The sequence below is a fragment of the Bemisia tabaci genome, chromosome 2 (assembly GCF_918797505.1).
Source record: "Bemisia tabaci chromosome 2, PGI_BMITA_v3".
In the NCBI taxonomy this organism is placed as follows: Eukaryota; Metazoa; Arthropoda; class Insecta; order Hemiptera; family Aleyrodidae; genus Bemisia; species Bemisia tabaci.
In genome coordinates this window covers 17,711,303-17,726,220 of record NC_092794.1, presented here as the reverse complement: position 1 = coordinate 17,726,220, position 14,918 = coordinate 17,711,303, and the positions used below count along the sequence as shown (strand labels likewise).

The 14,918-nt window shown below is 37.5% G+C and overlaps 1 protein-coding gene across 1 annotated transcript; it reads left to right on the top strand.

Annotated features, from left to right (window-relative positions):
• The first annotated feature begins 557 nt into the window (after positions 1 to 557).
• Positions 558 to 9,853, top strand: LOC109030496 (uncharacterized). Its single transcript, XM_072296816.1, has 3 exons — positions 558 to 714; positions 8,222 to 8,464; positions 9,482 to 9,853. Exons 1-3 carry the CDS (start codon positions 703 to 705, stop codon positions 9,650 to 9,652), a joined length of 426 nt encoding a protein of 141 aa, XP_072152917.1. The 5' UTR covers positions 558 to 702; the 3' UTR covers positions 9,653 to 9,853.
• The last annotated feature ends 5,065 nt before the right edge of the window (positions 9,854 to 14,918 follow it).

Below are 14,918 nucleotides of genomic sequence, written 5' to 3'. Positions count from 1 at the left end.
CCCGGAGTTTCAAAAATTGCGATTTGCATTGAAATAAATGGGGCCGTCGCGCGGTTTTCCCTGATATCTCGAAAATACCAAAATGGAGTTAGGTATACCTATTTTTTTTTTATTTTCATTTTTCAGTTTTTTAATTTATTTTCTTTCTCCTCTTCAAGTCAGAGACCAATTACAAAATAGAAACAAATTACAAAATTTTAGAAGGTATACCTTTTGGCTCAGGAGTAGTACTGATATAATACAAGTCGCGGATAACACTACAGAATGCACAACTGAGATAAAGCACTGCACCTGCTAATCAGGCAATCGGCTGATCGAGCAATCAGATCTGATCTATTTTTTTATGACAGCCGATCAGTCGATCGGGTAATTAAAACTGCCGGCACCAACTCGAATTGCGCGTTTGTGCACAATGGCCACTCTTCCATATAAGCCAATGTAAATCGTAGCGAGAAGCAGGCGATAAAGGTCAGAACGAAATCTGATTAATGGTGCGCCAGCAATAAGGGTGGAGATCGAATGTGCGTACGTTGGCGCGAAAGAAAGAAGAGAGAGGGCATCGTTGGAGAGAGACGGAACGTTACAAAACATCTCGGCGACCTCCAAGTTGACTATATATACTAGCCCAACGCCGCAGACACCACCAAAGGTATCTGTACATTTTTAACTTCACCACCAACACTCCAACAAACAAACACCAAAATGTACAAGATCGTAAGTACTCATTTTTCTCACTGTTTTTTGCCCCGACTTTGAGCCCTGGTTTCGCGATGTGCTGATTTCGTTTCGCGAGTGTCCACGAAGTGTCTCAACAAACGTTCGCGTCTTTTAAGTGCTTTAGTGAATTTTTCAAAATTTCGCGTTTTTCGGTGTGTGTGTATGTGTGTGCTCGGCAAAAGTATAACGTGAGATGGATTTCTAAGTGCCAAATTCCTGGTTATTTTTTGTCACTTGTTATTGAGAAAATTTGAATCGTGCTAAATGCATTAAAAACAGAAGAATAGGCTACTTAAAAAAAGGCCCATAAAAACCCTATACCCATATCTATGAATATGCGACAATATCTATCTTAAATTATTGTTTAATTTATCAATAAAAATATGAGTAATGTCATTAAATTAAAATTAAAAAAGATATAAAATTACAAAGAAACATTCAATAATTTAGAGCTTTTTTATGTCTTGCAAAAATAGATTTAATCTCTGAGATAGTTTATAGCATTTAAAAGAAAATAAAGAAAAATTAAGAATATGATAGTTAAGTATAGGACATACAAAATTAAGAAACTTTGTCACAAGAAAAACTTACTGCGAGGATTATTCCTATGAGATATTTGTATGATGTATCCTTTCGATGGAGCTTTCGTTAACTTCATATTTACTTTTCCGAGAAGGACGCCTAAAAATAATTAGAATTATTTCTTTTTTAAATTTTGTATTAGAGAGAAAAATCAAAAATAAAAACTGGATATTCCAATGAATTGAAAATTTCGATTACTCCCATGCAATGAAATAAATGTTTTGATTAAGTCGCAAAGCTTCAGCTGCTAATTTTTCAGAAGCAATCCAAAGCATAAGGCAAATTTTTAGCAAATTAAAAAAAATTTATTGTAACGTTTAGAAAATGAGTTCATCAAATTAGAATCGATATACCCCCATCTCTCTGCCTTTTCTTTTGAAAATAAAATTTCTTATTTCCACTTTTTGAAGCTATTTAATCATCAGCACTCAATTTTTTGAATATTTTTAACGTCTTTCTTCAAAACATTAAAATATTATGCTGGCCATAGCTCCTCGCGTGAGTTACTAAATTATGAATTTAATAATTTGGGGGAAGCTTGATCATAAGTTAATCCTAAGATGCGTGCACGGGTTCTGCTATTCACGAATTCTCCATCTCTACTTTTCTACCCATGCGTCAAAGTCTCCAAGTAACTTTCATGTACCAATGCGCGCATTGCGTACCGCGTCCTTCTATAATTTTTTCTCCCTAAAAGCATATTATCGCAAAAAAATGGTTCATCCGAATTTTTCCCGACAAAAAAGTTAATTAAATAATTGTTGTAAAATATACTTACATACAAATTTATCAATGCTGATTTTATGGATAAAGCTCAATTAATAGAGTAGATCATATTTTTTCGGTACTTTTAAACTTTTGAGAGAAAATGAACAATGACATTTTTGAAAAAATGAAAAGAAACGTTCTAAATTATGACAAGAGAGTCCATAATTTAAAAGGATTTTTGAGTGAGAGATGGCGAAATAAAAAATAATTTTCTCAACCCTTCAACTTGAGTCTACCTCTGTATATTTAACTCCTCCGCATTTTTGATCATTTAAAAAGTAACGAACGACTTTTCAAAAGAATTCACCGGTAAATGCAAACAGAATGTATAAATTCAGCTATTGAAGTATATAAGCTACAAGGAACATCAGTAAAATTTGCTCGCAGTATTTAAAATGAGTGTTGGATGAATGCCGCATTATATTTTGGCAATTATGCCTGCAAAATTAGTATTTAAATTTTTTTGGTCCGTCAAAATCACAGTTTATATTCATGGGGCTCTTTTTATTTTTCATTTTCTTGAGTTATAACTATTCATTATTTTTTATTCTTGATTTCATTTTCTGTCAAAAATTATCGATGGGGTCACTATCTTATCGACAATTTTTGACGAAGAATGGAAAAATTTGTGACGGAGGCTGAGAATCTGAATGTTTTTTTTTTAAATTTTTAACGACTGCAAATCGTTCAGAAACGTTTAATTTTTACATGATTTTGTGATCCAAAATTTAACCAAGCGATAGAGTTTAATGTAGGAGGAGTAAAAAATATAGAATCTTTAAAATTCTCAGCATACTTGAAGCTAATTTTTAGTTGTGTCCCTTGCAAATTCTCATAAAAATACCGGACAGGCGCGATGTTGGAAACGTACGGAAATTAATTCAAAAATTACTGCAATCCATCTTTCATCAATCTTCTCACTTGGAGTGAGTAAATGAGCAAGGTTCAGCAAAAGAAGACTATATTCATTTCAACAAGTGTTCTGGTATTAATATACCATTTTATGACATAGAGACTATGAGGTGACGGTAATCATCTTCCGTAGAGTGGTGTCCGTGTCCTGTCCGTAACTAATTCATCGTTCAAATCTCCACTTTAGCCTCGTACAAACGATCCCGTTATACGCACCAACACACACACACTCTTACTTGCGCATACGTTCGAACTCGTTCGCTCGCCTCTCACCACTCGCGATTTTTATTAACCACGCGTACGGCACAAGTTTATGAATGACTCGAATCTGACATAATAATCAGTATGTAAACGAGGCAAAATGCTAATAACTTAGTCCATATCCCTCTGTCTCTTGTTTATCTCCTTGCAAAGGCGTTTCTGTGTGAATGAAGTCTTGATAGTTCAGCATCGCTGCACATGGCTCGAGGCGATACTAATTGCTACCAACTTCAGTGGAAAGAAAGATAATTTTAGTTTTATGAAACTCAATTTTGCTTAGAATTTTAGGCTGGATGCATTTCACGAATGAAGTCATTTTTGAAACAATTAAAAAAGCTATAAAAATGCCTTTTATAGCCTTTTTAAATGTTTCAAAAATGACTTTTCAATATTCAGGAAAGTATTGCGTTATGTTTACCCGATATCGTAGGGATAGAGGGATAAATTTTGCAGTGCTCAGATTGCGGACATATTTAATTAAAGCCTCCTAATGTGGTATTTACAACTCTAGTGTAATAATAAGTTTAGATACCAAAAGGATCTTCTTGATAATTTGAAGGTAGTTCAACAGACGTCCATTTACCATAGATCCGTTGTGCTCTTTCGATCTATTCATAATTTTGAAATTCCTATAGCCCTCTTTTAAAATTTTTTTGAGGTGATAAAATGTCGCTCTTCTCAAATAATTTGAAGGCACTGAAAAAAATGACTTTTTAATTAGCTGCTCAAAGGAAATGATGATAAACTAGAGCGGGTGGCGTTGGCCTTATGATACTTTTATGGCGCAAAATTTTTTCACGGATCAAAAACCAATTTTGTAACTAGTTTCTGATCGATTCAAATTTCAATTTGCAGAGAAACTAACAATGCTTTGTCTTGCACTTTTATCTCTCTTTTTTGAACGAGAATGAACACATTTTGTTCATAGATTATTAGACCGTTTTTGTCACGACTGCAAATTCACTTTTAAGGTTCCGCACAAACCATAATACAACCCCCAATTTATGATGGAGAGGTTCGGAGTATAGATAAATCGGTCGAACTTTAAAGCGAGCGTGTCCATCACTCGTATCTGATGAGCCTTAGAGTACATGCACTCATATGAAGCTTAGGGCACATTAGAAAATGGACTTGCTGGGTTCTGACATTGACCGATTCGAATAAAGTCAAAGGAGTTGGTGACAAAATAACGGTGGGAACGAGCAAAGTTCACACGCACTTGACGCGCGACCCGATTTTGTTGCTATAAATCGTGCCGCGGCACCAGCGTTGTCTCATCGCTGAAATCTCTTTCAGGAATCACGAAGAAAAGGTTTAAAACATTTGCTTTCAAAATCAAATTCCTCACTTTTTTGAGCCTTTGGTTTTAAATTTAGGGTTAAAATTTCTATTGGAAATATTTTTATGACACTCCTCTATAAATTGGTAATAATAACTCAAAAAATAAAAAATAAATTAAAAAATTCAAATAACTCGAATAAATCAATGAAAAAACTAAAATTCAATGTAATGAAGAGTTGGCGTACCTAACACTTCAAGTTTCAGTGGAAGAGGGCTATATTTTTTCCTTAGACAGATACATTCAATAGGTAAATACAAAAAAATACGGAAGTTTCTCGATTGCAACGTTTGAAAATTTACGATTCTGTTTTTTTTCCCCCACGAGGATTACTAATCAAAATGCTATTTCCCAATTTTATTGTAATTTTAATTTGGAATAAGCGAAAAATATTAATGAAGATTTATCAGAAACTGTTGGTTGCACTAGGGAAAAAAAACACATTGGATCTAGAGTCCAGACTCTTGAAAAGATTGACAAGAAAAAATACTCTTGATTCAATCAGATTTTTGCTTAAATCAAAAGGAAATCCGCTCAAATTAAGATGCTTGGTTCTTGATTTAAGCTCAAATCCGATTGAATCAAGAGTATTTTTTCTTGTCGATGTTTTCAAGAGTCTGGACTCTACATCCAATGTGCTTTTTTTCCAGTGTTGTTTTTCCTGGATAAAAAAAATGAGGGGACACTTACACCGTCGCAATCTGAGCTACGTAATTTTCGACGTTATGGTCAGCAATATTTTGAAATTGTATCGGAATTCATACGGCGTTCTTACTTTTGGCAGTATTACCCTCCGCACTCGCTGACTTGGGAGCCCTGGCGCGGCAATAGCGCCACCGGCGCGCGCCGAGCTTCGACGTCGACGTCGCGACGCCAAGCGCCGCGACGCGCGACGTCTCTCCCGCGAGTCAAGGTCGCGGGAACCGCGCGCGATGACCGCCCGTACGTAGCGTCCTCCGAAAAGTTTCAAAACCCGCCGCGTCGCTGCGCAGTCACGACGCCCCGATTCGACGCTATTTTCTGCCGTGCTAAGGAAAAACGCCGTATGAACCTTCAGGCGTTGCCAAATTTCCTCCGATAAAACACGAATTTATTGGGGGAAATTGTGAATATTTTTCTTCCAACTTTTCAGACTATTTTGTTCGCAATTTAATCTAAAATATCCGAAAATTTCAAAGAAAAATATGCATAAATTTCGTCAAAAATACATGTTTTATCCGGGGAAATTTGGCAACTCTCGAATGTTCATACGGCGTTCTTCCTTAGCACGGGAGTTTTATTATTTCAATTTTCAGCCCCGAAGTTCGGACGACGCGCTTTCGTCATCGGACCCTCCGCCTCCCCGCTCAGCTTCGCGATTGCTAAACCCGGGACGTAATTCGGTGCCGTTGCATCCAAGTCGGACGCATTTGGACGTCATTAGGACAATGCGGACCATGACATGGAAAAGCGCATACGTGCACACTCCTCTCCTTTGATAGATGCGCGTTTTGAGCCCAGATCTGATAAGCGTGGTTGCGCAACCGCTCGGTGATCGAAATGTAATTCTTTGGCAATGTATGAATGTCACACGCTTTTGCGCGTCATTAGGTCGGTATCGTTCGCGTCGCGTCGTTAGTTTAGAATGGAGCCCTTTCTTGGGAGGACTTGAGGCAAACGGCATCTCTGAGTTACTCCCTTGCTTTAGGCTGGCCCTTTGTTACAAGCTGGCGAGCACAGCGTAACATCAGCTGTGTTAGATGGCAAAAAGCAAAACTCTTTTAATAATAACAAGTGTCGGAGTAATTACAATTATACAGGGTTTTCAAAACATTCTTCTATCTCATAATAGAGATGATCCAGCAGGCTTATTTTCAAATGTCGTGGGAAAGACGTTGATCTTGGCGTTGGTACGAACGATGATAACAGAGTATTTAATGAGGGTGGCTTAAGTACTGTTTGAGAGAAGTACACCGGGCTTGTAATCGATAGAGAAAGTGATAGACATAGCGGAGGAAAAGGGAAATTGGAGTGACTTCGTCGGTTAAGGGGGCAATTGCAATGGACAAAGATGGTAAAAAATAGACAAACTGACGGGGAAACACACGGGATCCTTTAGTTAGTTCATCATTTTCCCCCTTGGCCTAGAACTACCGCGCCCGTTTCAACTAATTGGGTCACTTCATTTTTCCTTCATCTCCTTTGTCTATTGCTTTTTATCTATTAAATTAAATAGACTCACCATATAGGCAACCCAAGAAAGACTTAATAGTTTGCCCATCATTGCCCCTGCTTAGTTCAAGAGAATCACCCGTTTTAACCAATGGATCACTTCCTTTCCTTTTATAACATTATTAGTCTATCACTCTGTCTATCAATTTTAATAGGCAGCCTATACGATACCTACAAAGGATATCCACGTCTCCCCTTAGTCTCTCGTCCTTTCGCATAAAGTACGTATGTATGCTAATGAGGAGTGACTTCGTGCAAAACTTTTATTGGAAATCATCGGAGACTTGAACGCAAGGATAGAAAAGAAATCCGGATTTCAGACGCGACGCGGCATCCTTATACTTAGCATAGCTCTATTTTCTCTTTTGTCTTCTTTGTCCATTGCTTTGTCTATCCAATTCGATAACTGGCTCGCAGCAAGAAATTCAAATACTGTCGTCCTAAAAAAGAATGCTAAACGAACATTCTGATGTTGCCAAATTTCCTCTGATAAAATATTCATTTTTGAAGAAAGTTGTGTATAATTTTTTCTTGAAATTTTTAGAAGCTTTAGATTGAATTATGAATACGATCCGTATCCCTTCATTGTCAATTCTGGAAGAAATTCTTCCTTAAAAACAATTTTAAATCTTTCGCTGAATTTGGCAGCTGAATATGGAAGTCAACAATCATCGCTCAACGACTGAAATTTCGCAGATTCGAGTTACTTTCATCCAAATGTGTATCAAATCTTTTCAAATAGTTCAGACAAATCTGACATTATCCGATGGTCGCTGAGCCTCGTCGCTGAGGCATCGGGCCGATGACTTCCTCCTTGACGCCACATTCAGCTCCCACATTCAGCGTGTGATTCCGGCATATCACTAAGCCTAAAGTCCCGTGTCCACACGTCGAAATGACGTCAAAATCGAAGCTCAAAGTGAATCGATAAGTACGATCTGTTCGCGATTGTTGATCAAAAAGGAGCCGCGCCGCTCTATTTTGAGCTGCAACTCTCATCAATCGCATCAAGTCCCGACTTTGAGCCACACTGAAAAAATGGTATGCTGTTTTAGCACCTTGGATGTCAAAAATATGTCTGGTGATCCTAAGATGCTACCTTGATTGCACACGCAGTTGAATTTGCATTCATAGGATGTAAAGATAACTGCCAGGGCAGTAAAGGCAGCCTCTTGGGATCACCAGACACACTTTTGACATCCTAGGTGCTAGGTGCTACCTAAGACAGCATACCATTTTTTCAGTGCACTTATCGTTGGAGTCGATTCCCTTTGAGCTTCCATTTTGACGCCATTGTGACGCCATTTTGACGCCATTTGTGACACCATTTTGACGCCATTTTGACATTTTGACGTGGAGACAGCACTTAATCCTTTTTCTCTTTCCAATTTGATTGTGTTTTTGAAAACGGTGATGATTTCCTTGTTTCAGGCTCTTGCCCTCTTCGCCCTCGTCGCCGCCGCCTCCGCTGGCTACGTAGCCCCGTACAGCTACCCAGCCTACCCAGCGGCCCCAGCTTACGGGTATGCAGCACCCTACAGCTACGCCCACGCCCCCGTGGCCGCCCCAGTCGTCTACAAGGCCCCCGTCGTCGCCCACGCTCCCGTCGTAGCCCACGCCCCAGTCGCTGTTGCCCACGCTCCAGTCGCCACCTCATACGCCAACACCTACAAGGTAGGCATCACGCACACTGAAAAAAAAGTAGCTTGGATCAAGCATGATAATTCTTGAATTTGACGCCGAGAATTTTCTTTATCTTGCTTTAAGCTGACTTTTTCTTGATTCAAGAAAAATAATGCTTGGGTTAAGCAAAAAAGTAGCTTATATTAACCGGCAAAATTCTTGATTTAAGAAGAAATACTTCTTGGCGGCAAATTTAAGATTTTTTTTTCCAGTGCAGTACCGACAATACTCCCATGCTAAGGAAAAACGCCGTATGAACATTCGAGAGTTGCCAAATTTCCCCTGATTAAACATGTATTTTTGACGACATTCATACACATTTTCTCTCGAAATTTTCCTATATTTTAGATTAAATCGCGTACGAAATTGTCTGAAAATTTTTGAAAATAATAATTTTCCCGGTAAATTCGGTCTTTATTGGAAGAAACTTGGCAACATCTGAAGGCTCATACTGCGTTCTTCCTCAGCACGGCAGAATAGCCCTCAAGGACTCCGTGATACAAAACAACTCGTCATTTTGTGCCATTTTTGGGAAAGGCACTAAGATCAGGGGCAGTTTTGCGAGTTGGCAACACTGTTTTTTCTCCATTTAAATATATTAAAAATATCGATTTTAGGTGAGGCACGCTGCCTCGCCGATAATCGATTGTTTTACATACATTTAAATTGAAAAACAGTGTTGCCGACTTTCAAGAACTGCTACTGATTGAGATGGATCTGCAGCTTTTGCGCAATTAATTCTGGGTACGAGATGAAACCATGGACTCAATTTTTCAATTAGGACTAAAATCTCTGTTTCATCCGTAAAAACACTTATGTGCTTAGGAGGAACATTATGAGCATAGAGAAACTAATGATACATACGTCCTTTCTCAATTGAGTCAGAATTTGTAGTCCCTTATTGTAAAATTTAGTCCAATTTATAATTCAATGATTGAAAATTACAGGCAGATAGCATGATTTATGTGATGGGGTGTATAACTCATTTGAATATTTGTTGTGTTGCAGGTCTCAGTTAAGGCCCCAGTCGCCTACGCTGCCCCCGCCTACGGCTACGCCGCCCCCGCCTACCACGCCCCCGCCTACGCCCCAGTAGTCAAGACCTACGCCGCCCCCGCCTACGCCCCATACGCCGCCGCCCCCGTGTACGCTCACGGATACTCCAGCTACTACCACTAAGCTAGTCGCCTGAGAGCCACCAACACTGCCATCAACCACTCCCCTCAACTTCTTTTCCTTGAAAATCTCACTTTTTAAATTAATTTAATTTATTCTCAGCCATTAGTGTAAATAATTTGCTCAAGTTTCACAATGAAAACCAAGTCATGTAAAGTATCATGTTTTATTAACATGTGAAGAATAAAACAACCTGCCATCGAATACGTTTTGATCATTATTATTCCGATGTCCTACATGAAAGTAAAGCGCATGAGAACTTAAGCACATGCATCAATAAGTGTGCGAAACCGCTTCTGTGTATGAAAATTAGTATGTAACTGGAGACTAAACGGACCCCGAAACAGTGGCGTGGCGCGCTGAGGCAATATATAGATTGATCTGCCATTTAAACCTATAGAAAAGGATCGATAAACAGGGTGTTTGCAACGAACACCTAAATAATCGATTCTTTACCATAGCCTCAAATGGGGCAATATCGATAATCGATCATCCACACCTCGCTACTGCTCCGAAAATCTTCTGAAGTAAAATAATATATTTTTTTGTTAACAATACGTCATAAAATCAGGCAAAAAGGCTCTCAGAATGGAAACTAACATTTAGTGTAACGGAAAAATCGATTTGGGTCCAGAAATATTACATTTTCAGTTCTTGATGCACGCCTTCTTAGCACGAATGCAGCGCCTTCAATTTCACGATAGGCCAACGGCAAAGCAATAACGCAGAGCTGTTTTTGCTTCCCTGATATCTCTCTTACGCGGAAGTTTTCCAGAATAATTTTGCATTTTTTCACAGGACCTTGAGCTCATAATTATTTTTTAAGGTTCCTTCAAATGAAATTTCATTAGGAAAACATTTTGCAATAAGGAACCACATGACGCTACAATCTCCTTTTGAATTGCGTTATTTAGCGGACAAATTATATTGAAATGTATAGACAAAGCTATATACAGAGAGGATAAAATGGTAATGGACGGATCCTATTGGTTGAGGCAGGTGGTTGCAATAGATAGGTAATACCTACCTTCTTCTAACTAACGGCAACCATCGAGATACCCTGGTAAGTCCATAATTTTCTCCCAGAGTCTATAGGAACCACCCATTTCAAGCAAAAGGACCGTTCCATACTCTCCATGTTTTCTTTGTCCATAGCTTTTTTTTTATCAATTTCAACAAACAGTCCTCAGACATGATCAGATTTTCGAATGCTAATGAAAAATATTTCCCGGATTAATAGCTCAAGTGGCATCACGGTGTCCTGTCAACAAAACACCTGTTTAAATCGACAAAGGCTATCGGGGTCCAACCTGTAATTGTTGAGTTATGACACGCTGATTCCTGATTTACCGTCGCGCGCAATCAGCATGATCAGTTGGAGGTAATGCCAGGTTGGTATAGAAATCTTTACCTCTACGCGGTTCTACGAGCATGGTAAGTTTGGAGTTTTAACGATCGACGTAATCTTATTATTTATTAGTGTCTGATCAACGCGGCGTAACTAACGGACTGGCATAACTCTGTGTGGGTATTTTTAAAAAGGCTTAAGCCTTGACATCTCCAACACCACGCTAATAATTTTAAATTCGTAAATAACCTGGGAAAAGTTGCATTATTTGACGCTTAATTCAGAGATTTATAACGGCAAGGGAATTGTCATTGTTTTCCCAAGTAAAAACACGTATCGACGTTGTAAGTCGGCAATCACATAACTCGATTTGCGACGTCGCAGACTTCCTATCATACTTTATTTTTTAAACGGAAAACTACGCAACGGCAATTCTTTAAAACTACTTTGATTTTTCTTCTCTGTGAAAAGAAAATTCTGCAAAAACTTCAAGGAATGATGTCAATTTGTTCTCCTTTAAAAAAACGACATAGAGACGGAGATTTTCAGACACCGCAAACGAGTTATGTGATTGCCGACTTACACCGTCGATATACGATTAGGCTGTAGAGTTTTCAGACACGTATGGGGAGCACTAAAATTGAAACTCTAAGCGTAAACCCAAAGAGGGTTTGCTGAAGAAGGTAACTTCGAGGATGAAGAAGAAGTCCAAGGTGTAAAGTTGGATTTTTTTTTTTTTTTTTTTTTTTTTTTTGTAGAATGTGTAAGCAGTAAACTCCAAAACAAGCAATTTGTATGGATTCAGAAATTAAAATAAAGTTTTCCGTAACTTTAAGCAGTTCGGGAACCTGGCTCTACTTTTTAATACAATTAGATTTTTCAAGAGCAATTGAAACATTGCGGTGATTCTAAACATGTCATATTTTTTTTTGATGATTGACAACGTTGCAAAAACAGACCAGACAAGACTATTTTGTTGTTTTTATTTTGGTAGATTTTCTAATTAACAGTGATTTAGAAAATAATTGAAGCCTTTGAGAAACTTTAAAAGCCGAGATAAAACAAAAAGTTTTCCTATTTGTAGACAGTCTGTAACGTTGCTTCTTATTTTATTTTTCTATTTTTATCTATTTTCATCTATTTTTATTATTATTTATCTATTTATTATTTTTCTATTTTTATATATTTTTATTTATTTTTTTAAGTAATAGCTAATAACCGAGATCTGCGACAAGAGACTCTATCGATGGTGTAACTGCAAGAATGCGTATCCCGGTTGCATTATTTCCGAATCTTCGTTCCTATTTTATTTTTTTTTTTTATTTTTTTTTTTTTAATTTTTTTTTAAAGGAGACCAAACCAACATCATGGCTTCAAGTTTTTCACAGAATATTCTTCACGGAGAAAGGAAAAATCACTGGAATTTTCAAAGAATGACGTTCAGGAATTTTCCACGTAGAAAATAAAGTGTGACAGCACAGGAAATCATGCAACGTGGCAATAACCGGGATGCGCACCTCTGCAGTTCCACCATCGATGTTACGTCAAATTAATGAAAATTTATTAATATCAGTTTTAAAAAAAAAGTAACTCTGCAATGAAAAAACTGCAGTATTCTGATAATTCAAATATTATAGTTCAAATATCCAGAAAAAAGTCAGTAGATTGGATTGGAGACTTAAGATTCGATTGTGACACTAAGTTCGGTAGGTGAAACAAAGTAAGCTATAAACCCTCATTTCTCTATTTTTGAACTTAATACCTATATTGCTCCTTTTCTTTCTGTCTGCCAAACGCATAAAAAATAGCCCCCCTCAATTTAATCGCGTGATTGTAAAATGAAAATTTCAAGCTTGATGGTTTGTAAATAACTAACACCTGAATACAAATGAATTTGTTCTCAATTAGAAAGTATAACATGGTCAACCTTAAAAAAATGACCTCAGCTGATTTAAAAATTGCATGACTGGATTCCTCGTTTCATTGCCCGAATTTTTCGTTTTATTTCACAAACGATACAAGAATAGTACCATTTTAGTTCGTAATTTTAGACCCACGGTGTAAGAAACGCCTGAGTGCAACTATTTCCTCATCAATGACTGTCTATAGTGCATAGAGAGAAAATTGGACGTATTTCTATCAAACGGAACTATGTGCATTATGATGAGAGCCCTGTTTTACATATATTCTTATGGATCTCAGGGCTCATGTTTTAATGCACATAGTTCCGTTTGGGCAGAAATACGTCCAATTGAAGGCGTTCCAGCTTAGTTTTACCTGTCCTCATAGTGCAAGAACGCGGTTTTGCGGTTTGTAGAGTCATTAATCGCCGCTGTAAAGGCGTTTGACTCATATAATGAACATTTCACGCGTGCTTCATAAGAAAAGAGCCCTTTGAATCCTTTATAACCTTTTTGACTCCGAATAAATAATCATAAATCGTCATGCTTTTCTCAGTTGTCACATTTGTTTTCGCCGTTATAAATGTTCATTTACAAATAAAATAAATTATTATTATTATTATTATTTCTTTCAAACTGACATCGAGGTACTCTGCTGTGCTATAAGGAAGAACGCCGTATAAGCCATCAGACGTTGCCAAATTTCCTTCGACAAATCAAACATTTTCTGTGAAATTTGTGAATATAATATCTCCTCCAATTTTTCAGGAAAGATCGTTCGTAATTTAATCTAAAATATCTAAAAAATTTAAGGAAAAAACTTTCTTCAAAAATACATATTTTCCTCGAGAAAATTTGGCAACTCTCGAGTGTTCATACGGCGCTCTTCCTTAGCAAGGCAGTACTGCAGAATAGACTTGTGCGGATATTCGGCTTTCAAAGTTTGAATCATTTAATGTTCTGGAATAAAGAGATAAACGATTTTTTACGTATTTTTGAAATATAAAGTAGTAAAAATGTATAATGCCTAATGTATTATATAAAGGAGGGGGGGGGGGGCAGCGGTACAATGCGGCGCGGCGGTTTGCATGTGGGTAGAGGACGTAAAAAGTATGGCTGTATGGTATTCGCAAGTGCCATAAAGTACAAGACTTCAAAGCGCCTTCAAATCGAGCGAAGGCAACATAACATACCTACCTGGTTGTGAGACTCCTTCCGACCGTGGTGCACGCGGTTTAATTTTGTGCTGTTGTTCTCGTGCCATCTTTCACAAATCTAGAACAAACTTTGACATGAGTATGCGAATAAAGAATGCATTTCAAATTGCTTTTCTTTTTATTCAGTATTTCAATTGCTGATCCCTCTCATTTTTCAAAAGAACATATAAAACTTTCGGGTAAGAATAGAAAGCGTTAGACCAATAGCGTGCCGATGGCATGGATCTGAAACGGTGCCTACAGCGCAATAGACAATTATTGTACAACCGTGATTTTAAATTTTCTATTTTGAGTGATAAATAATAGACGCAACCGATCTCCTGCTCGTGTACTCTAAAATGTTTCTAGTGAGGATGAAAATTTCAATGAGGGAGAAATGTTTGCCATTTTGAAAATAAAGTAGTTGATGTGACCAATGAATTCAAGTTTGCAGTTAATACAACATTTGTGCTGCGGCCAGCTAGCGCATACACAAGAAACAATGATAAAAGGCAAGAGGAATAAATGAAAAGATAAATATATATACTGAATAATAATGACAACCGAACAAGAAAATAGAAACATGAGCAAATAACAAAACACTAAACCGCAAACTTAACTACCGTACCCGACCTAACATTTTGTATGCGAAGGAGCTAAATGAGAGAAGTTGGCCCAAAGGGCCAACTTAATTAGGGACTTACATTTCTCGACGTTACGAATCCGCGATAGTTTTTCGAGTGAGAGCCTCCTTGAATCCACCTAGGCATCAGGGTTTTTTTTTTTTTTTTTTTTTTTTTTTTTTTTTTTTTTTTATGCACAAA